We start from the raw sequence: 25,604 nt of genomic DNA, 5'->3' as shown, positions 1-25,604 counted from the left end.
GGATTTATATTTGATTATTCTCATCTTCATTTTTAAGTATTTGCAGCAAGAACATAAACACATATGTCTGTGTACCTAAGGACAATAAAGGTAGTTCTTTAATCTGTCAAATAAATAAACTTTAGCTCTGAAGCACATACTGTATATTAAAAATACAGTCTCTTTGTGATGTAATATGTAAATATATACTATACTTACTTCCCAGTTCGCTGTAGCTCAGGTCCTGCATGATGGTCCACCTCATTTTCCAGCTCTCCAGCTGGAGACGCAGTGCCGTTTTGCTGCGATGGTCTTTTCCTTTTCATCTAATGATTGAATGATATTTAAATATACATCCATGCAATTATTTATAATCCCATGCAATTTCTTGACTGTCATGATGATATAAATCCATAAGAGGGCACTCTAAGTGTGATTATAGGAATATGTAAGGTAAGCTCTACAGAAATGCTTAAAGTCAGTCAGAAGAAATCATCAGTTTTTCCATTTTAGGTGATCTGTAGTGAATTCCAATTAGATGTGGCTTTATTTAATGAATGTATGAGTATGTGAGGTCTACTAAATATGCACTGTTATTAAGCTACTTACTGGTTACTATGCAGCTGGATAATGATTTATGCACAAGTACCTCTAGGAAAATTTCAGATTATGTTAATTAAAAGGTGGTATTTGACGTTTCATATGTCTGTACAACACATTATGGATTAAAATGATCCACCTTTTTAAAATTGATTTTAAACATTCAACACATAAACAAACTCAATAGCATCCAGTAGCATGATGGGGAGTGGGGTTCGATTTTAAGATTAATCTGCTCATTATCAGGTCCAAAGTTTCATCAGGTAGGTGAGCCTACCTGACTAGTTACCAAGTTTAAAAAAAATATCGATATAGCACTTCTAAATACCACTAGAAATATTACGTTTAAAACAAAAATCTTTGTATGCGTTATTCAGCCAGTAGATAATGTGAGAGAATCTCTAACCTGAGAAGGGACATTTTTAGGGGGCTCAATCCGAATTGTGGGGTCCCATTCTCCAGGTGGTAAGACAGTCACTTGATCGAGGAACTCATCTATCCCAGAGAGGAGATCTGTCCGGTCTTTGGCCTTGTATGCCACATCGTGGAAAATCTACATAGTGAATATAATAAAGTAGTTTCTAAATGGCTCTAAAATGACATGGTAAATTATTCATAGTAATGATAAATTCACCTTATGACAAATCAGATGTAGTCAAGGTGTTAAGTTAATTAATCTTTCTCTCACCTCGTCTGTCATCAGTGTGGCCATGGATCTTCCGATCTCATGGTACTGTGGCCCTTTGCCACGTGGACCCAGAAGCAGGAAAAGAAACCTTTAAACAAGACACACATTTACAATGAAAAACACAAACTGCAATAGTAAGCCTGCCAATACCATTTTCACTAACTGAGTACACTGTGGAGTTTTTCTGTAACAAAGTTTTTTTTATTGTTTGTCACTGAAACACCTCAAACTGTTAACTGCAATTGCAAAACTGGTAGGTGTGTTTTGAGGGAAATTTCAGAGTTGTATTCATTTTCCCAAGGAATCATTCAAACAAATTCAAACAAATCAAACTTCAAGAGTATAATGCTAGAGTACAATGACCTGTACTGTAATTTTGGAATGAAAGTCTTTTATCATTGTATCATTCATTACTAATTATTATACCTCGTGGGCACAGGCACCTCTGTGAGGCCAGTGATAAGGACCGCAGGAGACAGTCGTACAAAGGCAATTATGGGCTTCTCTAGGAAGTCCACTTCTCCTACGAGTACATTTGAAGCCTCAGCACCTGGAGGAATCTTTTTCATGAAATTCATATCCACCTGAAACCAGTGAAACCAAAGAAATTTGAATTAGATATACAGAAAAATATTACTGATATAAAGGGAAAGAGAGACATGAAGGTCTGGTTTTGATAGAGAATGCATTACGTAACAGAAAGCCAACAGAATTACATGTGTGAAAGTGGGAATGTGAGCGATGGCAGGAGACTATTCTGGAGTTACAGTATGTAACAAATATGTCATGAAATGTAGCAACTACATTATATTATGCAGTACTTGGCAAAATCTGTTCTTGTGATGCATTTCTTATCACATTTCCTAAATGAATATCTAGTTATGGAAAAAATTTGTTTTTCCCCAGAGTAGAAATAAATATCCCTCTTTCCTTATATAGGAATGCACTGAACTTTATTTTGGCAGTCATATTGGATGGTTTTATAATAACTACTGCCACTTCATTTAATGGATGGGGAAGTACAAAATGCTATGATAGACAGAGGCCAAGCGAGGGAGGAATTTTCAAAAGTAAACAGTTACATAAGCACATAAGACATTACATTCTTGCTGAATTATTAATATACTAGAAGCAGAACAATGACTAGTGAAAGGGCTGATGGGACTGTGATCGTGGCTCCAATGAAGGCAGTTTACAACGAAGGCCACTGAAATGCCTGTGAAAGTCCAGAAACTGAGAAATACATTGATAGACTTGGTCATGGGTCCTTCCACCATGATGGCACTGTTTCTGTCCTCACTACTATGGTTCTGGTTACCTTGCCAAAGTCCACACTGCTGCTTTCTCTACTGACCCCTACTTTGGATGGCCTCCTCTCCAATGCCTTGCTGCCATCCAGGTTCTGTTGGTCAGAGTTTGGAGAAACCAGTGATCCTGGGAGGGACAAGGCAAGAGAAGGGGGAGAGACAAAGCAGTGATGGGCACTGTGTAAGTACTCAGCAGACAATTACTTGTTTTGCTAACCATGAGATGCCGTTTGTATTATAATAATAAATGCAATTTGTCTTCCATTGTTTTCTCAGTATTGATGTTTTAATTTTGAGGAACAAGGACAAAAAAGAAGCTATTTTTATTTTTGATAAACTGCTTCTTTAAGGAGTGTGCTCAACAAATGGGAGGCAGTTTGACAATCATTTAGTTTCTTGGCAAACAAACCTGAAAATCTGATATCACACTGCAGCCCACATGTGCTTGTGATGCAGAGCCACAGGATAAATAGGACTCTTTTTACATTATGGTTTGTTCATTTGAGCATAAAAATCAACCACTGCATTGTGGATATGGCTTCTTTTATAGTCAAATTATAGTCAGTATACTGGATCATATGTAAGGTTAACCGAAACAAAGTTTGGGGTCTTAATCTATTAAACGACTGAAATACAACAGAGATCAAAGTGACAATACTCAAAGTAGCTTAATGTTTACAGTTGTTGATTATTAATTTTAATATTACCCAATTGAGGCTGCAAGACACATGATTTCTTTACCACAAACATTTTGAAATGTGATAATGTATCACAGAGCCTCAACACAATGTTGGCTCTGCACAAGGACAACAACACTTCACACTGCACTGTTGTTGCAGGTTCCCCATCTGTTGAGCTCAGTAACCTGTGCTCAGGTCTGTCCTCCCTTTAATTCATGTCAGCTTTGAGCTAAAGATGAGTGGATGTGATTGATCTGCCTGATAGTTAAAGCTGTAGTATCTGTGCATAACTGGCTGCACATATCAAAATTGCTCATGTGATTTGATCGATACCCGATACAGGAAACGCTAGCACTTGAGGTGACATGAGAGTGGGAGATGAAATGAGCAAGTATTTTAAAACAAAGAATAGTATATGCATACTATTCTCTGAAATTCAAAAGTAACATTTCTTCTTTCCGGTTTTTCTTCTTTAGCCATTGTCTACATCTACATTTTACTATCAAGACATAATAAAACTATCAGCAAACATAGCATTAATAAAGACTTAAGCAACATTCCACATTCTCATCAACAATTAACCCCAAGTCAAATAAAAGTGTGCCTTTTCTGTCAGCATGTGGCTTGGAGAGTGAGCCATACCCTTGAAATGCACACCGTGGAGTATCCCTAGTGTATGCTGATAGCTGTGACTGCTGAACAGAAGCATGATTGCTCACATACTGGACAAAGCCTCTTGGAATAAGGGAGGGATTAGTTTATGTTGCGTCCACCATCATTCTTCATTCAAGAAGGCTAAGCCCTGGAATGCTCCGTCATACCAGCATTTAAACAGTGCTTACTTGTATGTAGAAAATTAACATAAATTACTGAGATTATACAGTAGTGAGTTATACAGTTCTAACTTATGGCTGTTTACAATGGAAATTTCCTGAAAAAAAAATTTAAAAAAAAATAGTAAAAAGAAGATGATGTACGGAATCAGGCATAACATTATGACCACCTGTGATATGTAGTGAAATCCAATACAGAGTTTTGGCCACCTCATTCATTTTAAACAGGGTGGCCAAACATTGGAACCATCTCTTCTTATGATGGACTACAGTAAGACTACACTACCCACTTTGACCTCAATAATAAACACGTAGTAGAATTATCACCTTTCTGAAAATTTCGACTTAAAACTGGGAAACTATAACCTTGTAAAAGTTTGTTTAAAAGTTAAAATCAGATTGCATTAAATTGCACAGGTGGTCATAATGTTATGCGTGATTGGTGTATATTTGTATTAAGCTTCGTTCAGTTTTTGCAATTAGTTATATACATTTTGGTGTCATTTACCCACGTCAGGTTTGCAATGATGCTATCTGCAAATCTGTCCAACTGTAGACAAATTAAGTAAAAACGTAAGAATTTAAAAGCCCTCTGGTTGAGGATATACCAGCAGTGAGCAAGCCGACCAGGGATTTCCTGCATGTTCTGTACACAGGTATTTACCAAAGACATCACACTCACAGATCCAGAGCATATTTATCTATACATTTATAAACATACATGCTCTGGATTATTGTACTTGTGTACATAATATAAATCAATCTACTGCATTACATTGTTGCCAATAACCATTTGCAACCAGTAAGCCAGCTATTACTGGCATCCAAACAAACTTCTTGAAATGACACATTAAAGGGTTTTTACTGTGTAACACTATTTCCATGTTCAATTGTTAATTAGCTGTTTTGAGTCGATGCTGTACAGCAGTACAGTTTATCCAAGCTATGCTGTGCACCCGAGCACATTATTACAGTGCTATGATGAAGGCTTAAAACTCCCCCTCTGAAAAACAACCCACATACTGATTTCAAGGTGCTTGTCACTAGGGACATACTGTGTATTTTCCTAGAAAGAAGTACAATTACAGAAGCTCATCAGCTATAATAACACCACAACAACCTTTCCAATTCAGCTCTCACCAAATGAATGCTGGTTCTAATACCACGTACTTTGAAATGGAGCCATTGCCCAAGTCAAACAAACATAGATTTACACACAGTGACAGTCTAATAATAAAGTTACGAGGCTTGGTGGGAAGAACAAAAAGTCAGAGTGGGTGTCAACATGATAGGACATACAGTACAAACCTCCCACACCCATCTCAGCCTTATATTTAGCCATGGATCTGGCCCACATTGTCGTCACTACTCTTTTAATCTGGTAAAAGAATGTTTATTCATGATGAAAAGGAAGAGAATGCTGCCAAATGAAGCAATGGGAAAAGCACATGTTACATGAGGGTTATATTTGTGTGTACCTAAAATAACCTGGGGATGGTAAATGTTACATCTGAAAAGATTTAGAATGCATTGTGTCAGCTTCTACATCATACCAATCACCAAAAATAAAAACAAAAGGGATGTATCAGCTAGGCATGGGAAACAGGAAAGCTATAGTTGTCTGGATACAACTTAATATGATAACATATTTTGGTGACCTTTAAATTAGAAAATTGCAAACACATCCATTGTGGGATATAGTAAATAAAACTGAATATTTTCAGGGAGTATGGTTACATAGTTATTTTTCATGTCATAAACTGAGCAAATAATAATTGTGGCATTTTAAAGTCTGTGCACTCAACCAAACAAAATCAGTACTTGAGCAGATATAGCTTTCAAATGTTTTTATAGCCAAAAAAAGTTTTTCGGTTCTCCTATGTGGGATTCACTCCAATTCTTTCTTGCAGTTTGTAGTTCTGCAATATTCTTGGGTAAGCTTGCATACACAGCTCTTTCAAGATTTACCTAGAGACTTTCACTTATATTTAAGACAAGGTACAGTACTTTGATGGCTTTTCTGAAACCTTCAATTTACACCTCTTGAGGTAATGGATTTTGAGGTATGTTTAGGATCTCTAGGATATCAATTTATACAATGACGGAAGTGTGAATTGGGACAGGGCTGAGCAAGTCAAAGACAGTAAGAAATGTCTGAAAGACAGACAGTTTGAATGGCAAAATGGGGTACAGAGAGTTGTCATGTCAGCAAAAGTAAAATATTTAGTAGAAAGAATGGGTTAGTGTAATAGCCAAAAAAGAAAGGGGAGAGAAGGAAGAATCATGAGGTGGTTAAAAACTCTGCAGATAAATACAGTGGAAGAAGCTTCTTTGTAAGTGAATTGGCTGTGGGTTATTGATGAAATGATCGCAAAGTTGGAGGTTTGGAAGTTAACGGTGAGACAAGCTTTCATGCGAGTGCTAGTGTTCTCTGTTCAAGCTGTGACTCACACTGGGAGGCTACACAGATATTTGCCTTCTAAGGGCAGCAGCTCAAGGCCCTGGGATGCCAAGGATGCTCGCCGGCTGAGCTGTGGAGATGCCGTCTCTTCTTCCGCAGAGTAAGGTGCGTCGTCATCATCAGGAGGCGATACCACTACCTCGGGGATGCCTTGAGGGCCGAGGCCTGACCCATGCAAACGTGGTGGGTTTTGGGAGGAGCGCCGGAAGAAAGTGGGGGTATTTTGAGGGGTGGTGAGGGGCGAGGGACCTGGGGAGGGCCCAGTGTTGTAGGAAGAAGAGGGTAGGAGGTGGTTGAGGAGGATGGAGGCTCGGGACTCTTGTCTCTGGGACAGGTTGGAGACAGAGGAGGCTGCTCCTGGCTTGTGGAGAGAGAGACGTGAGGAGGACAGGCCCTCTCCTAACAGAGGAGACAATGGGGAAAAAAGGAAGGAAGATGGGAGAGAAAGAAAGGATGAGGAAAAGGAATAAGGAATGGAGCAGAGGGGAAAAACACATGAAGTAGGAGTAGATCACAAAGATGGTATCTGAAAAAGACACAGTCAGGGGTGGGCAAGAGCGTGGCAGAGGTGTAGTTAGAGAGATTTGTGTTTGCAGAAACGTAGGCAAAAGCCATGGCTGTGTGCAGAAAACACAAGACAGAATGATTCAGTGAGGCACATAGGAGGGTCTGCAGGGACCAAACAAATTGTCTTATTCAATTCCAAACAAACCAATCACACAAAACATGAGGAAGTTGATAGTAGTGAATAGTTCACATAGTCTTGCATGCAGAAGAGAATGAGTTAGCGCAAAGTCAGTGCAAGCAAACAAGTGCTCTACCACAAACAGGGCAGCCATAAATCTTATACATACATACTCATTTAGAATAGGACATACAGTACATCTTTCATACTACTGTTGTTCCGTCACCAACCATCAATATGACAGAACTTTAACCTTTCACATTGATTTTCAGGTTTAATGATATGAAAATGCAAAGCCAACAAGAACAACAGACACAAGAAGTGATATTTCATTCGTTCTTAAAACCTCAGATCTTAAAATGCACATCATACATTAACATCACTGCAGCCATGCCCAGTCAAAAAACACAAACTACTGACTCCAGTAGCAGGTAAAGCAATATTTCCTGAGTGTCACCTTAAGGAGTGAAAACAATCATTAATTCAAATCTCAAAGCCAGGCCAGCCATACAGGTTAGCACAATCATTAGCACCCATATTTCTCTTTCTCTAAGGGGACCAATTGTTTCAATATAGATCGTTCTCTAGATTTACTCACTTTTACCATCCACCTTCTACGCTGGCATTGAGGGATTTGGACAGTGGATCTTTAGCAACAGTTCCCCATGGATGAAAAATAACAGAAAAAGAAATGCGAGTGCGTCATAGGTTCTCACCGTTTCTTTCAAGCAAGAGTGAGTCAGAATGTTTCTTGCCTATGTCAGCAATGGAGCGCACCAGAGGGATGCGAATGCTGAGCTTTCTCTCGTTCTGGTGGTGGTGCTTCTTCAACATGGCCTCACGCACTTTGTCGCACAAATCCTCATTCAGCTGGCCAGATGCGACCATGCTGTCTATTACCATGTCTAAGTTGTACAAAAGGAAACAAAAACACAAAATATCTGAAGATATATTATCAGGCATTTAAATCATGAGATTAGAGTAATGAATAATTATTTATTTTATTTATCTCATCATCGTATATATTGTATCATTAAATGTACCTGCAATTTCCTCTATACTGTTGGCCCTCATATCCAGCATGATGGTGCCGTTGAGTATACAGCTGCGTAGTTCAAAAAGACTGTGTAGTGACAACGTAGCTACATAGGGCTTGCTCCACCTCTCCCCACCATCTTCCACATCCTCCTCAAACTTCAGCCATCTGTAGATAAACACCAAAAGTCCACACACAAGACAAAACATTTTTTCTCTAATCCACAAATAATAATTAACAAGAAATAATAAATACAAGTGGCATTATAGCTTAAGAACATATCCCACAACAATTTTTTTTCTTCTTTTTTTCTTTTCAAGCACTGCAAACTGAGTCACTCATCCAGCCAGCTAAGTCACCATCATAATTCTAATTTGATTAATTTAATTAAAACAAGACTGTCTTGAGGTTTATTGACCTGAGGTTAATTAAAAGCTTAGACTGGGTTTCTTGAAAGGACATTTAAACTGTCCATTTATTGTAAATTTAGCAACAAAAGATACTAGTAGTAGTAATAGTATTTAACCAAGATTTACATTTAAACTCTAATGATGATTATGCTATAAAAAGATCTATTGCTTTGATTTTATGTTGTTGTTGTCATGCTGTCCATCCCTTCAGTGTTTTGCTGACCTGGCCGTCTCCTTCCATTCAGTGATGCTGCCATCTCTGAAGGAGAGCTCATCGAGCTCAGTGAAGAGATCATGAGGGACATGCTCGAGGTCATCGTCCTCTGTACCCAAGAGGAACTGGACCCTCTGGGAAGGTGTGTCTGCACAAAGTATAGACAAAGGCCAAAAGTTATTTTTACAGTGTATACAAGGATAACTATAGAAGCATCTGAGCATAAAAGTAGATTTCACATTAACAGAATTGTTATCTTATGTTAATCCATAAGTACACCTTGTGATGGTGTGGTGAAAATATGCAAATGATAGCAGACTAACCTGGCACACACCTGTATGTTGTTTGGATTTTCATGTTATAGTCAGTCTCCACTGTATATCACTTTTCATTCCATGTATTGTATTATGTGCTTTTTATGATGAAATGTTTAGTAGTGTCTTGATGATTTAGAAATTTCAATTTTGTTTTTACTTTTATGTTTTTACTTTCATCTGATTATAATGATCTGAATTACTTTGTTAGTATTATGTTTTTATTTGCTTTTATTTTCTGCTTGTAAAGTGTAACTCTAAAATCTAACTGGAGACTACAGATAAAAAGTATCCTGATTAGCTAATTTACAGCAATGTTCATTATTGTGCTTTGTCTCTTTCAACTAATTAAAACGCTCAACTAAACTAAACCTTAATTCCCACCCAACTCAGCACAAAAGATGTCTCTGTCTCTGCTCAATGTGGGATGTGTGATGATTTATTTTGGCACAATATAGCAAACTGTGTAGATGAGAAAGGATCTTAATTTGTTTTTTTTTTTATAAATCATAGTGCAGTGCCCTAATAAATGCTTTGATATGACTGTTTTGTTATCAAAAAGCAAAACCATCTGTAATACTTTATTAAGTTCAAAGCAAGGATAGGCTGCATAAGCCTTACAGTTGAGGTGGTGCAGCCACTTTTCGAGCAAATACAAATACTTTAACAATCCACAGCCTTCAATTAATGCCAGAGGCTGATTCTCATTAGCCTTAAATACATTTCAGAGCTGAATGGTTTATTCACATCTATGAATGATGGAGAAACACAGAAGACATAGGCAAAGTGATGCTGTAACCTGGCAATCTCTGCATTGCTCAAGAGGAATCTAATACCAAATATTGTTCCTATCCACTTTCCAATCACTGCTTTAGCAATCAAGGCTGAAAGGAAAAAGATTACTTAATTAATTTATTACTTAATTAATTTTATTATTTATTTATTATAAATTACTTAATTCATTTTAATATGTAAAGTATGTTTTTATGTAGAGTAAGTTCTAAATGTTTAGCGGTGGAAAAAAACTATAATTTTGGTATGCATAAATGCTAAATACTATTAGGTACTCGTCGTTGCCCAATATGCCAACTGTTAAGTGTGGGGGTGGAAAAATTCTGGTTTGGTGCTGTGTGACGGCCAGAGGCACAGGACACAATGCATGGATAGTATAATTGATTCCACTAAATATCAGCAAGTTCTGAATGCAAATGTCATGCAATCAATAATGAAGGGAAACTGAGAAGAGACCGGCTTCTAAAACAGGACAGGCACCCAAAGTAAAACTCAAACATCTACTATAAACTACACAAGCTGAAGCTTTTTTAATGTTTAGTCAAACTGGAGTATAATTGAAAATCTGTGGATAAATATTCTGTGTATGAAAGCGAGTCTAAGATATCTCGGAACTTGGAAGTGATCTGCAAGAACAGGTGGGTGAAAATTTCTAAGAAAGAATAAAGAGAAAACACCTAACCAGCTGTAAGATCAGCAAAGAAAGGCCTATTATCATTTGAAGAAAGTCTTATTTTTTATGTCTGATTGATACGAATTATTTCTAGGTTTACAACTATTTGTAAAGATTGTTGTAGAGATTCAAAATACTTCAAAATCTCACAAAAAAGCTGTATACATGATGATTATACAGGGACTGCACTTTGTCTATTACGGATTTTAAGGGATTCTGTTCATTGTCATGCTAGGGGTTAGTATAACCTGGAGACATTCGTTATAGCTTTGCTGTTGGAAATAACAACCAACCGTAAGAAGGGGAGTCCCTGCCATCTTCCTTCGCCTCTTCGGAGTCCCTCCCTTTCTTCTTTCGGCGGTATTTATGTCCTCGATGGCGATGCCTCCGTTTGCTTTCCCTCCCCAGAGGCAAATGGACGCCTACATACACCGCTCTGTGACCTGGAGGATGGAAATTAAATTAAGAGAAAGTACTAAACCAGATTCATAAATGGATATGGACATAAAAGTCAATCAAATACATCAGTTCAGATTCAATTCAAGCCTACAAACTTAATGAAATGTAAGCTGTATCACAAACATGTTAAACGTGTTCACTAGGTTTCTTATTGCTTTATTCTTTGAATTGCATTTGCATGGCTTGTGTTTTATCATTTACAACTTAGGTACAAGTCAGACAAACAACAGTAGACAAATAACTTTTTTATGTTCCTTTCAAGTGCTCCGGAGAATCCACTTGAAGGAAACCAGAGTACATCACTTAACCTTTTGACTACTTGCCCTCATTACTGTCACTGCCACACAGGAACCATGTTCCGATTTGCAAATGCCCTATTTCCACCCTACATTCCCTGCCAATACTCATGTTTCACAGATGAGTCATCACTCTTTGATTTGAGAGGGAACCCAGGAGAAATGAAACTAAGATGCAACACTCAAAGGCATAAGCAACACAAACAGGTTGAACAGATGGAGAGAAACATACAGGTAAAGAGGAAGAGAGGGACAAGCATTGAAGATGAAAGAGGATGGAAGAAAAAGCATACAGTAGCTACACAGAAGGCAGAGGGCTATGAGGTGTTGCAAAAGAAGAAAATGGCATAAATGGTGATATTGAATTGAAGATATGAAGTGTGCTGGACTCAAATAAAGAGCAAAGAGCTCTATAAAATGTTATTATACTAATTAATTTTCTAATAATAATTTTTTTCTTATCGATAAACATCATAGTACGGCAGGTATATTTAAAAATAAGACATTAACTTCATACTTAACGCTACATTAATAAAGCACGTAAATGAACATTTCAATGACTGTGATAATGTGATTACACTATATCAGTGAATTAGAGAATAATTATTTTCCATTGCCCTGCTATAAAATGTCATCATAGTGGCACAATGTGTCTCATGTTTACTCAGCCATGTAACTCAGACAGCAAAAATTAATTAACTGATTAAGGTTTAAATAATAATAATAATAATAATAATAATAAAGTAAAAACAAGAATTTGTTTGATATTTGCAATAAGAAATCATTATACCTAATGAAAACCAGTTTAGTATCCTACATTTCCATAACTTAAATAATGATACATTCACACGATACGTCTTTGATTCAAAATTGATTTAAACTTACTTTCCAACTCTTCTTTTTCATAGTTTGCATGAGTGGTGAAGCTGGCCTTTCCATGGTCAACTATCGCCTCCTCTTCTAAGCCCTGAGAATGATGATAAGAAAGAGAAAGACAGATTAAACTACAAATAGACAGGCAGTGAAAAATAGAACCAATAAACAGTGCAGAATTTTCATCTTGAATTTACTAGTTTATTTAAGCTTTTTTCTTTCATTACAGGGTTACATTGAAATTCATTCATATGACTAGTTGCATTTGATGATAAAATACACAACACATTCAAAAACACAATAGAGCACATTATTAGTTTATTTTGAATTTAGCTTTACTTAAACTTGTAAAAACGTTTATAGGCTGTCATCGCAGTGGAATATATTAACATTTTAACGTTAATATTAACGTTTTTTAAGAGGGTTACTGACTCCTTGTTCACTCTATTTCCTGTTAAACAGATATTCCAGATGTAAAACATGTTGGCAAGAGGTGCTGTGAGCCTGTATGTGAAATAATACATGGAACTAAGGGGGCAGTGAAAAAGACCCTGACCACAGTGCTTCCACTTGGTTTGGTATAGCTCTGGGTGTATGATTAGAAGTATGGCTAAACAAACAAAAAGGGGATTTCAATTTCACACATGGCTCAGATAAAAATGCCAGCGTTGACAATGTGGACAAAAATACAATGGGGTGTACTTAATGATTAGTAGACTGTGATAATTCCATCTCTTGTTTGTATTACATCACAGAATAAAAATTGGCAGAACACTATATTAATATATTGCTTATCTGGCAAATTAAATGGTGAAGGTTGTCTTTATTCTTTGTTGTAAACCATGCAATAAAGGTTGAGTTTCATAGCAACATCAAGAACCTGGCTGTACGCATTACAAAAAAGAGATTATGACCTTAGCAATAGAAAAAGAAGACTGCTATTAAGGCTATAACGACAGAATCAACAAAGGTACATGCTATTAATACCTTTATTAAACCAGTATTACAAAACAATAATTACAATTACCAAATACACACACACACACACACACACACGTAAACTAAGCACAATTCTAACATGAGGACTGTTTACAATTACTGCAATGTCAAACAGTAGGCAAAATGTGATAGGAAGAATAATTGTGGATCTGCTACCAAAATAATGAAACTACTACTGTTAACCAAGCTGGCATTTCAAACCACTTCAACCAAAACAGTTGTAACAGACAGCAGGGCAACATTTATCACAAATTATGTTTCACAGCTCTAGTAAGCATTATACGTTCAACTATCATTAACACCACAAAGAAAAACCTAAAACCCAAACATATGTCTGTATTAACTATTGTTGTGCAAGTCCTGAAACCTAAGTACAAAAATGTGTTATGGCCAAGCAAAGTTTTCTATGCTTGACTTTTTCATTGTATTCAAGTTTGAAAATGCTGACCCACTGCACAGCCTTGGATTTTAAAGTTATCCAGCTGGTAGCTTGACATGACAGTTTGACCTAGTTCCATTTTGTTGATCCAAGCAGCAGTTATTGGGTGTTAATGCATAAGGGTAAACGCAACGGATGCAAAAAAGAAATGAGAAATTTTCATGTGTTCAACAGAGGGGTAAAGTCAGGAAGTATTTTTTGAGTAGGCATGATGCAGGACATCTTACGACGTGGAGATACTGTCAAATGAAAACAGACCGAGGAAACTGGTTCATAGTTTCTCAGGATTTTCATGTAGCTTGTATTATCTAAGACCAAATCTGCTGTTGTGTTCAGAAGCATGGTTATTGTTTTTTGAAAAGCTGACAGTAGTGTGGGAGGATGCTGTAGGAATGGACTATGGGGTAAAGGTTTAGATGGAAAGGCTCAAATATACAGAGGTGGCAGCAGATGTAGAGGGGCATGAGTGGGAAATTACAGTCTGCCCAGTGGAGGTTGACTCTAAGGAATATGATGGAAAGCCATGTTTTTCCCTTTTGACTGAGTTAGGTAGAAAAGAGCAGAACCTCAGGCAGGCAGTGAAAAAACATGGCTGACAGTGTTTCCAATGCCAGTGAGTGGCTATATTAGATGAGGTAGGTGACTGGGGCAAAGATAGGCAAGTGCTGAACTGACTCAGTGAACCCAAGACGCTGGGTGTGTGTGGACTATGTCTGCTCTCATTAGAATACCCAGATGGACTGGCTAGCTAGCAAAATGTTTGGTGGCTCCAGCATGCTTCTGGCTAGCATAACATGCCAGTTAGCTTGATGGTTGACCTTGTTGCTAACATAAGGTAGCAGAAGCCACTTAGCTTGCTTAATTGAAGGAGCATCCTGCCTTGCATGCATGGCCTGCTTAAGCATGCTGGCTTGTTGTGTGGCCTTTTTTTTTTTTAAATAATTTGGCTGATTTATTTTTACTTGAGCACAAGTAGAAATAAGTGTGAAAAACTAGGGTGACAGACTATTACCAGGAGCCTAACATTGCCTGTTTAAGTGCCGGTTTATCGTCTCTTATGTATATGAATTTATACCACACTCATTCTGATATGATAATATATAAGTAATATCATATGAGACAGCATTGCAATAAACTGGAATCTGCAGTTCGCCTGCTTCATGGACAAACTCTTTAATCCAACACAATATCCAATTGGAGCATCCGTTCAATCCCTTCAAGCAATCACAGAGAGGTAATGCTGCCAAGCAGGAGAGAGTGGAAACTAAAGGTATTGATGTTAGCCACATGTTGAAAGGGTACACGTGTGCATATCATGCTTTTTTGGGTCTACACATGTCAGTCATCTCCACTAACCACGCTGAAAACTCATTCTGATGGAAAGCATGTTATATCTCCTATTCTTTTTCATTACTGGCACCACTCTGAATATGTCTTTAATGATGTTCACATATCTACACATATACTACAATAATGATTCTTCTGTTGGAACTCCACCTATGATGAATGATGCAATCTGTGATTATCTTTGTGTGGACCTATAAGCCCGTGTGTGCATTTGTCAGTTTCTGCTGGATTTGCATGATAATGAGCTGCGTTCCTTTCTGACAGTGCAGAGGAGTAATGGCTAAGCTGCAGACGGAGAAGAGCACACAAACTCACACACACGCATACATGCACACAGCCGACCAAGGGTGAGTAAACCTGACCAAGTGGTCCAAAAACTGCACTTATCCCTGATGGTCATTTGTGACTGAGAAGCGCTGGAAACTGTCTAGGGTTGCGGATCAAACATGTTCAGTTGCACTCATATCAGAAAACAAACATTTTGCTCCATGAGTCACACGGGTTAATTCCCCATTCTGCAAATGTCGCATGAGCCAATGTTTATAAGCAGGGCACACAAAGCTGGTGTGAAACTATTCTTGCTTCAAGAATATCACCTTCCCTTAAGCGTCTTAAAAATACCCTAATCACACATTTGTGAATTGTACTACTAAACACCTGTTTACACAGAGGCATCTGTATTTTGTGTTTTATTCATGTTGTTGTGGCTTTGTTAGACTGTTGTGCCCTTATCCCAGCTTTGGCTGTCACAAATTAAGAACACTACTTCACTTCATGTCTGCAATCGAACCTCTTTTGTTTTACTAAAAATGTTCTGCCCACAGTCCTATCCTGTCACTTGTCTCCTTGTCCATGACTATATTTTTAGAGAATTTGGTATTCATTTCTACTGCTATGCAGATGATACACAACGTAATGTGTTCACCACTCTGTTCCAGCTAATTCTCCTATTAGGCTTGATAGTATTAAGGTTTTCTGTCTCGCCTGCCCCCCAAATTTGATTGTTCTCTTTCATAGCACCTTACTGTTTGTATCCCATGTCAACAGCATCACAAATACTTGCTTCCATCTCTGTGACATTGTTCGCCTTCATCCATCTTTCACCCTGCAAAGTACTTACAAGTTTAAAATGGCTTACTCTTTGTGATTTCTGAATGTATCTTTTTAACTCATTTGTAGTATTAGGCAATCTTTATCCTATAAGGTCATTTGTTTTACTAATTATTGTGTTCTTTTCATACTATCTATTGTTTGTTACTGTTTGTTGCTTCTTCTGTACAGTGAGCTTGAGTGACCTGAAGGGCACTTTTAAATCAAATGTATTATTGTTATTATTCAGCACATGATGCAACCTGTCTGATAGCTTTCCAAAATAAACCTCCAGCCTGTCCCCCACATTCCAGAGGCCAGCAAGGTAACTGGCCATTATGCCCACAAAGCACAGCTCTGCTTGGTTTACAGGAGCAGTGCAAGTGGGAAGGGTTTAGAAGGCAGGAGAATTTTAGCTGAGTAAGAAAAGCTGCCACATTGTGACTTTAATACACGGCTGTTGACAGAAGACAGATGTGTCCATGGTTGCAGCTACACAGTAAAGAAAGCCAGACTACATGTGCCTAGTTCTGTATTTTCCCCTGGTATGTTAAATTCAAATGTCACATTATAACTATAATAAATGCCATATAGTTGTACAGATGTAACATATTTACCTCATTTCAAACAAAACAATATAATGAGCTTGATCCAGAAAGCTCTTAGCCTTAGAGTAAGTACAGTGTTTCCTGGCCTGTCGGCTTCCATTGAGACGTGTTCTACCACACGACAGAAATATTACTCATGGGGTGTGCTAAATTCTCGCTCCCAACCAGTGACAAAACAGATGCCTAGTATGGTGAGGAATTCTGATCAGAACCCCCTCTGGGTCACCACGGGACATAATGTCACCTCTAGTGTGAGTTCAGAAGAACTGAATGCATGCGTGGTGTCTGGTGGAGATACTATAAGCCCTGCCTGGCCTTGCTCAAAACAATTTAGAGGGTATAAATGTAGACGAGTAGAGAGGCGACTCCAAATGACACTCAAAGGGAGGCAGGCAACACCAACAGGCATTGTGCCAAGTGACAACACAATAAAACCATAAGAAATGTCAGAAAGGTTTTTATCTTCTTGTCCTCTAGTTCTACCCCCTCCTGGATTCTTGAAGAATTCTTTTCATAGACAACAATCAGACAATTGATCATCAAATGACTGTTCATACTATCATACATGTGTTTTACATCCTGTGTCAAATCTAATACTTTATATAAATGGAATACTATCACAAAACATAATTTAATATTGTTAATGTAAGGAAATACTTTGAGTATAAATACTGTCAAACAATTGATTACCCACTGTGTTAGCCATTTTAACAAGGTAATGCAGTAATCACTGAATGAATAAAAATGAGAAAGCTACAGCCTAAAAGTTTTGTATACTGCTGTTTGTTAATGATAAAGTTTAGCAAATTCATACATTTTGCCAACCTCACTAGTCAGTTGCTGGTGTATCTAATTGTTTTCCCAATTCCACACTGTGGACTCTTGACACTACAGTGACAATTAGTCAGGGCAGAGCACTATGGCACACACTCATTTGTGACACAAAGTGTAACATTAATAACTGTACATTTACAAAATTATTCAGCTGAATGAGATGTGGGGTAGAAGCTCGTTAGCTAGACAGGTTTCATAACAGTTTGCTAAGAATCAGAAGAGGCTTGCTACATTGCTACAATAGGTTACAATGTTACATTTTTCAAAATCGAGAACCAAGAAACTTATGACTGATCAACTGATCAACCTTTACATACTTGAATACCTTGGCTTGAAGTATAAAATGTTGTGCGTTACTATTAAGCTTGTTTCTTAGTTGTGCAATGTACTCTTGACAGTAGAAAGAACATCTCGCAAATCTTAACTATGCACTATATGAATCTGTTCAGTTGGAAGGTATGTTCAAAACAGAAACGTGATACAAGCAAATAAGTAGCCTGTTAAAGGGATGTGCAATGTGTGGGTTTCCACTGTGCATTTTCGCCTATGTATAGTCCAAAGAAGCATAATTCTATCTTAGGAAGCTCTGACCTACAGCCTCAGTCTTAAGGGAACATAACAAGGGGATTAAAATTCTAGTAAAATTCTTTGTTTAAGGCTCAAGTTTGTGGTCTCATCTCAATTAATGCATATTAATGTTTACAGTACTTTCCATTACAACAGGAGTACAACCTTAGTCATCAGAGATTGAATGAGAATGAGAGTGCCTTGCCTCTTACAGTCCTCATAAAACTTTGATACAATGACATTGTATTAAAGTGTTGTCCTTCCACAATCTGATGTCCTAATTAACATTTCTTAGTTGAAAAAGGTTTTTAATATTACGTAGCCTTAGAGAATTAAAACACTACAATTGTTGATCCAAAAAACTCAATCACTGAAAACATGTATATTAACCTCGCTTCTGCAACTATGTTTGTGTAGGAGTGATTCAGCTACATTTCACCCAGACAGTGAATGAAACGACTGGTCACTCCACTCTTGTTCCCACTTATCTCAGGTCCTTGCCAGATTTGCTTTACTGGGACTTGGTCCAATCAATATAGACTGATGAAACAGAGGCGTTACATAGTGAGAGACCTGTCCCTTGAGAATTGATTCTCTGTCTCACACTGCCAATTGTACAATTATATACTATAGATGACAATTTTGAAATATTTACTGCCAACTCTCCTAATTGTACAAGTGATGTACAAGTGATGTACATCATATGTATGTATATACATGTATTATTTAATTAAGTCTTCATCTGTGATTACCAGTTGCCTGGTTACTAATGTAAACACAGAGATAATAATTATATAATTTGATCTTGCAGCTATATTTTACTGACTAGACATTAAATTATTTACCTTCCTGAAGCTTTGCCATGTTTGAAGAGGACACAGCTAAGAAGGCTGTAAGAAGCTTCAGTCTTGTTTCTGATGTCTCCTGAGCCATGACGTAGGTTATTTTTGTGGTTTAAACATTTAGAATAACATTTTACTTGACATAAACACTGAAAAACAAACAGATAGTGACCACAGTTTCTACTGGATGTAATTAATATTCCTAAAGATGCACAGACTTTGCACCTACACTTGTAAACACAAACAATGAAACCATGCCCACTTCCTGCCTCACAAATATTTTCCCTTCTTTTTATGTTGTTGCCTTTTCCATGGGCATAGTACATTTTACATCCTGTGCTTTTACCTAGCTTGATGGAAGAATATCATTTTATTTGTTCTTAGTCAATAAAAATCATCTCTATTAACAGCAGGCAGTTTATTTGGATTCACCTATGTTGGTAGACCCATTTTTCACCGTCCTCTCCCTGACACTCCTTGTCTCTCCTCTGTTCCTTCCTGTTGTCCTTGTCCCACTCTTTTCAGCAGCCATATCTGTCTCTATCAGCTTCCTCTTATTCCTGCTGCTTGAGGGGATTTAAGAGTAGGAAGGAAATGTTTCCATTTTAAGAGGTAGCTTCTTGCACCCCCTTTCACCTTATCTCCCTCATCCTCACCCCTCTGCCTTTTTCATTCTGCTCAAATGTACTGACCCCCTGCCCCATTCATTAGCCCAGACCACCAGTCCAGGCTATAGTAATTGAACAAAAGAGGGCAGACCAACATAAACACAACCACACTAATAATAGAGCATACACAAAGCTAGTGGAGCCTGATCAAGTGCAGACCATGACAGTCACAGATTAAAACATAACTCACAGGACCAGACATACCGTAAGCAAATGCTCCCCTTCGCTCCGTTTGTCCATTTAGATTACAACATCTGCAGCAGAAAGGCAGCAGGGATATAAGCCAGTTCCTTCTTTGTGTCGGTTATCTCTGTTGTGAAGGGGTCCGTGTGTGTGTGAGCTAAGCGCTACCAGACAAACTGCCGCACTTGTCTGTTCCCTTTTCCGCTGCTCCTCTCTTTATACAGGGAGAGGAGGAGAGAGAGGGAGCAAGCGGCTTCAGAACACAGTGCTCTGCTCTACCCTGTCAGCCCGCTCTTTGCTCAGCAGCCAATCCCACCATGCCACCATGAATATTTTATTTGCCCAGCCAAGAGCTTACACACACACACACACACACCATCACAAGGACGACAAACACTTGGAGGACATACAAGTGCTCACACACTGAGGTATTCAGGTCAAAAATGAAGAACCACCCCCAACACAGATAAATAGAAACACGCATACATGTGGGCTCAGCATTTCTCAGAAGAGCCACAAATTGAAAAAATACAGATAGACATGTATTCATTGAACAACTGGTCCCTTTCAACCCAAGGGTGTATAACTCTACATACCTCGATTACTTTTACTCTTACATTCCTTATCGTACAAGTTGAACAACCTGTAATTTAAGCTAGAACGATGGTTCGTTTGTTTCTTAGTTGCCATGATAAGTAGGAAGTGCTTGTGCTCAAATGAGGAAAACATGTCAACTGTATAGAAAGCAAAGACACAGGTGCGTAGCTGAAAGGTCAGCAATGTATCATGTGCCCTGTTTAACCAATAACCATTGCTCTTCTGCTGAGACAGTTTTGTTTGAATGCTCTGTTATGTTCTAAGACTGGGACGTGCCACAACACCTAAGTACTTAAGAGAGTCTATTTTACTGTATAATTCCAGTAAACACTATTGATCGTATTCCATTCAACAGATCCACTGGCATCTATCTATAAGATGCACACCAGTCACTTCCAAATAGGCTAATCACAAAACCATATACACAAAGCTGAAAGCCAAACCTAAAACAAGGAAAGCACTTGTAATAAGGAGAACAAAACATGCGCAAAATTAAATAGGAAGAGTGACATCGAAAAGCAATACCTATACTGTGCCATGTATCAAGCAAGTTTAATTGAACAACAACAGATGTTCACAGACTGAACTAAAAGCAAGCTCATATGTGCAACTATCATAACTGAAAACATTCTAGCAAATTTTTGTCTGTCTGTAAAATATTTAGTTTAAAATACATAAACAAGATGAGAAGGGAGTTTCTGAAACAATGAGACCATCCAACAAGCAGCCTTAATGAAGTTACAACACACTAATCGAAGCTTCAAAAGGTCAAAGGCTTGCGGCTTGTCCCTTCAGGGTCCTACCATGGGACGTGTGCGGCATGTTGATTTAGCATGAGTTTTTATGCCGGATGCCCTTCCTACCACAAACCTCCCATTTTATCTGGGCTCGGGACCAGCACCAAGGTCGACTTTGATGGCTAGGTGGCGGGGTCACACCTGGTGGGGTGGGATTTGATCACGCAGCCATCTGCATCCCAACCCAATTTTCTACCCATTAAGCCACCACATCATTCCCTAATATTCTTTGAGTATTTATGCTAAATATGCCCAACACCTTCCAAGATGATATTTAGGGATGGTAACTAATTTCAATTTTTTTTAACTTTTTTACTAAATTGCTTCAATACTATTGAGTATTGCTGAATGCCTTGTTATTCAACACCATATTTCATTATTTAAGGAGTAACTCTCATCAGCATCAGCTAGCCAATAAGCATGTAGCATTCAACACTATCTTGCACTAACTTTTTTGAGTGAATGTGGCTGACATACATAAGCATCTGGTAACGCTGAGAATTCCCATTTTAAATCTATTTTTCATATTTTATTATGTGATATGTTAGCAGATGACTCTAAGTAATACTTTATTTTTTAGGTTGTAAAAATGCCAAGGTTATGAAACATAAACTCACTTTATTTTTGTATAGGTACCAGCATTGAAAAATACCCAACCCTAGTTGTCATTTTATTAGTTATGCTAAGCTAAAACTAAGTCAGTCTAATCCAACAGTCCTACTTTAAATCCTCATTCATGATGGTAAAAACTGCTTTTGGTGGGAAAATGCCGGGGAGATGAAAAATAAAACTAAAGATAAAGACAGCATAAGTGTCATTTTCTTTTTGTTGAAAGGGATTTTATAAAATTGGTATAAAATATGTATCATTCAAGGACCAGTATAAAACAAATACCTGGCTTTAATGATGATATGTATTAGTAGTATTATGTCAGTTGTCAAAATAATTGTACATTTTTCTTTCTTGTCAATCCAGTAATTAGAAAAAATTAATAAATCTATTAACCACTTGCTCTCTAAAAATATCAATCTTATTACAACTGCATAGTTTCTTTGTCACGGGGTTGCAAAGTAAAATATAAACAAATAGGCTCTCTGTTGTGTGCGTATTAGCCTATAAGCAGACATTGTATACACAAAGTATACAATTAATTTTAATCGTATTATAATAGTGTAGCTGAACAGAACAGACGACCATAACTCTGGCACAAAGGCTCATTCTATGTAAATAGTAAAGCTGCAGTGAGCTTGATTTTCATGGTCAAAGTCCAGACTATAGTTCCATTTTAGGAATAATAATTGTGTAAATTTATTTTTGCATTTAAAAAAAAAAAAAAAATCAAATATGAAATTTTGATTGTTTTTTAATCCAGCCCTGGTAAATACAAGTTTAAAGCCACTACGCGAGCATCTTCAAACACTAATTCTGCATCAGCTAGGACAACACAGAAGAACAAAAAAAAATTCACTATATACTCTGTTTCCAAACATGGTTTGGAAAAGAAGAGGTTTATACAGTTTTTAAATAGTAACAATAAAACTGCCATTAAATTCCCTTTCTTTCTGTTTGTGTAGATCTCCAGACTTTCCAGTGTCACCCCATCTATCCAATGAATGTTAGAAACCAGGGAATGAGATTGTGGTAGAAATGGGCCTCACACACACACACACACACACACACACACACACACACACACACACACACCACTAGTTAGATACTATAGTTTATTTAAACATAAAGTCAAAATGATGGTTACATTAGATTCTCACTGCTGAAGCGTACTGCCTTGTCCTGTGACGGCATTACATGTTCTAACAATAGCACTGGTCAACAAAAGTTTCCTGTTAAAACCAGATTCATGATATTTAAACATGCATGCAATGACCGATTTTCTTACCTAAACCTTTACAATAACATGTGCCCTGGGGTGTTTACTTTATTGTTTGATTAATAAACTGTTAGTCCAGACTTATACTATATCAAACCGTTTAACCTCTGCTTGTAGACTACTCTGTCACAGTGCCTAGAGAAAGATTAGTGGCTGTCAAGTAGGGGTCGAGTTTCCTCAGCCTGCACATATGCACACATATACATACCAAGACACACAGGCCCAACCACCACAGCTCTACACCAGCATGTATGTCAAACTGACAGTATGCATTTTAAACTTAGCTCTTCAACCGCTTTCCATTTTAGGCTTGTTCACACTGCTGCGTGTTTGATACTCACCATCCCATCTGTGACAGATAAATTACACCCAAAGACAGGATGTGGGTCTCAAAGTCACCCGCAATTCAGTTAAAATATCACAAAGTACTTTGTTTGATAGATCTGACTTAACGTAACTTTATATTATATTCTTGTCCCTTTTTGACAGTCTTCAAATTCTGCATTTCCTGATTTGGAAAGGTCACTCAAGTTGTTTCTATTAATGCACCAGCAGATATTACCAACTGACTAGCTGGGACACTTGCGATATGAATAACCTGTTGAACATAATGTATGAAAAACGCTACACAACACCTGAAAATATAAATATAGTTATTAACTTACCAACATTATAAACTAGAACGCTTAATACACTTAACAGACTTACTTAATCTACTTAAATGTACGTTTCATTTGTTTTAAGATGAAGTGCGGTGCCTCCACCGCTGACCAAACCAGGACATTTTTTTTTAATCCACTGTTGGTAATAAACTTTATAAAGTCACAGCATGGGCTCAATCCGCTCGTGCCAGGCTAATTGATTGACAGCTAACAAGTTAGCACGTGAAAACAAATGAAGGTTGCGTTATACAACCACAACCTGGGCAGTGAAATGATTTTCAATATCATATATATTTCAATACACACTTTCGCTGACCTTACCAAAAGACCTCAAAGGAACTTGTACCCAAGCCACGTGTCAGAAAGAGAAAGTCGGCTAACAATAGCAACTGCGGATGATGCCTCACTGAGCCTGACTCCCCAAGCATCCCTAGTACTTCTTCCGCGGCTGCTGCCTGGCACACAAGGGGCAGACAACGGACAAAGAGCCATACAAATACAACAGTTGGACAGCGGTTTACTGAGTGGGTACTCACTGTTCTTAAAAGGGGTCTCATTTGTCCCGCTGTTTCATCCATTTCACTAATTTGACCTGACACCGTTCTTCTGCCCACCGTTTTATTTTTTTGTTGTTTTTGCCAGTGACACTTGTTTGAACTGCAAAGACCGGCTGCGCTCTCCCTAGCGACGCGTTGAGGAAACGGCTCTAAAATGATTGCCAGGAATATTTGCCAATACACTTTGAGGCTTTGTGTTGTCAGCCAATCAAATGTGGCAACGTCACTATGAGGGGCGGAAGCAATTTTCTTGTCTCGTCAAAGCCCCAAGGGGGCGGGGTTGTGTGTATTTTTAACCAATAATGACACTAAGGTTATGAAATAAAATTATATTAAAATAATTTATCCTTTAATTATATTTTTAAACAACATTAAATTAGACGTTAAACCGTTTGATATCTTAAAAGTCTGAACTAAATGCTTAGCCATCAAAGTGAACATCCCAGAGCACGTCATCATAAAGTTTTAGGTTAGAAATTCTGTAATTGCATACATGTCTAAAATAATCTGACGAATCCGGCTTCAACAGGGAGATCCTAATGACCGGTTCTATATTAGAACTCTTTAAAAATGTAATTGCTGTCACAGTACTAGACATGGCAAATGAGTCAAGAAAGAAGAGAAATAGAATGTTGTTTTGCTGTGATTATAGGCAAACATTCAAACAATGTATTGCCTACATCTGAGGACACGTAATGTAGACTATACATTAGATAACATTAGATTATTGTTAGACCTTATGTAGGTCATCTAAAGTATTCCCAAATAAAGACAGCAGAAACCAAGCTAAGTTTCTCATCATCGTCGTCATCATTAAGAAGTTATTACAGTAATTAGTTTTCCATAAGCCCTTTCAATTCAGTCCCGTATGTGATGCAACAACTAGAATGTGAAAACATATTTTCACCAGCAGATGGCAATGCTGTATCAACTAATTCTGTCGTGTCCAGAGGTTAATTTGGGAGAACATCAGAACACAGCTCCACAGTCTCCAGGTATCACAGCGTTGACAGCTTTCTCCCCTTAGTCTTCTTAGTCCCTTTGCCAAACAACAGAGAAGGCAGTTTATTTTCCTTCACTTGACTAACTAGCTGTGACAGTCACAGAGCAGAAAAGTCAATACATATGTCATGAAACTGAAAGAGGGACCATGTGACACATCCGTGGCAACTTCCTTAATTGTTTATCTTCTGTATCTGATGTCAACTTGTTAACCAAAGTGCTTTC

At 37.8% G+C, this 25,604-nt stretch overlaps 1 protein-coding gene across 7 annotated transcripts in view; it reads right to left on the bottom strand.

Moving 5' to 3' along the window:
- Positions 1–24,507, bottom strand: part of LOC137123523 (sodium bicarbonate cotransporter 3-like) — a 36,049-nt gene extending 11,542 nt beyond the window's left edge. The window contains exons 1-12 of one of the 7 annotated variants that reach the window (XM_067497414.1): positions 24,357–24,507; positions 12,313–12,394; positions 10,966–11,115; positions 8,903–9,041; positions 8,277–8,437; positions 7,950–8,138; positions 6,564–6,947; positions 2,586–2,701; positions 1,694–1,851; positions 1,268–1,355; positions 986–1,132; positions 199–305 (exon numbers count right to left, since the gene is read on the bottom strand). In XM_067497414.1, coding sequence (XP_067353515.1) covers positions 199–305; positions 986–1,132; positions 1,268–1,355; positions 1,694–1,851; positions 2,586–2,701; positions 6,564–6,947; positions 7,950–8,138; positions 8,277–8,437; positions 8,903–9,041; positions 10,966–11,115; positions 12,313–12,394; positions 24,357–24,398 — 1,763 coding nt within the window. In that variant the 5' untranslated portion in view covers positions 24,399–24,507. Of the gene's footprint in view, positions 1–198; positions 306–985; positions 1,133–1,267; positions 1,356–1,693; positions 1,852–2,585; positions 2,702–6,563; positions 6,948–7,949; positions 8,139–8,276; positions 8,438–8,902; positions 9,042–10,965; positions 11,116–12,312; positions 12,395–19,897; positions 20,106–24,356 lie in introns of those variants that run through there. The other 6 variants (XM_067497357.1, XM_067497376.1, XM_067497386.1 and 3 more) reach the window with 6 other exon arrangements.
- Between the last annotated feature and the right edge of the window lie 1,097 nt (positions 24,508–25,604).

Source organism: Channa argus, chromosome 1 (genome assembly GCF_033026475.1).
Source record: "Channa argus isolate prfri chromosome 1, Channa argus male v1.0, whole genome shotgun sequence".
Lineage (NCBI taxonomy): Eukaryota > Metazoa > Chordata > Actinopteri > Anabantiformes > Channidae > Channa > Channa argus.
This window is presented reverse-complemented; position numbering and strand designations above follow the sequence as displayed.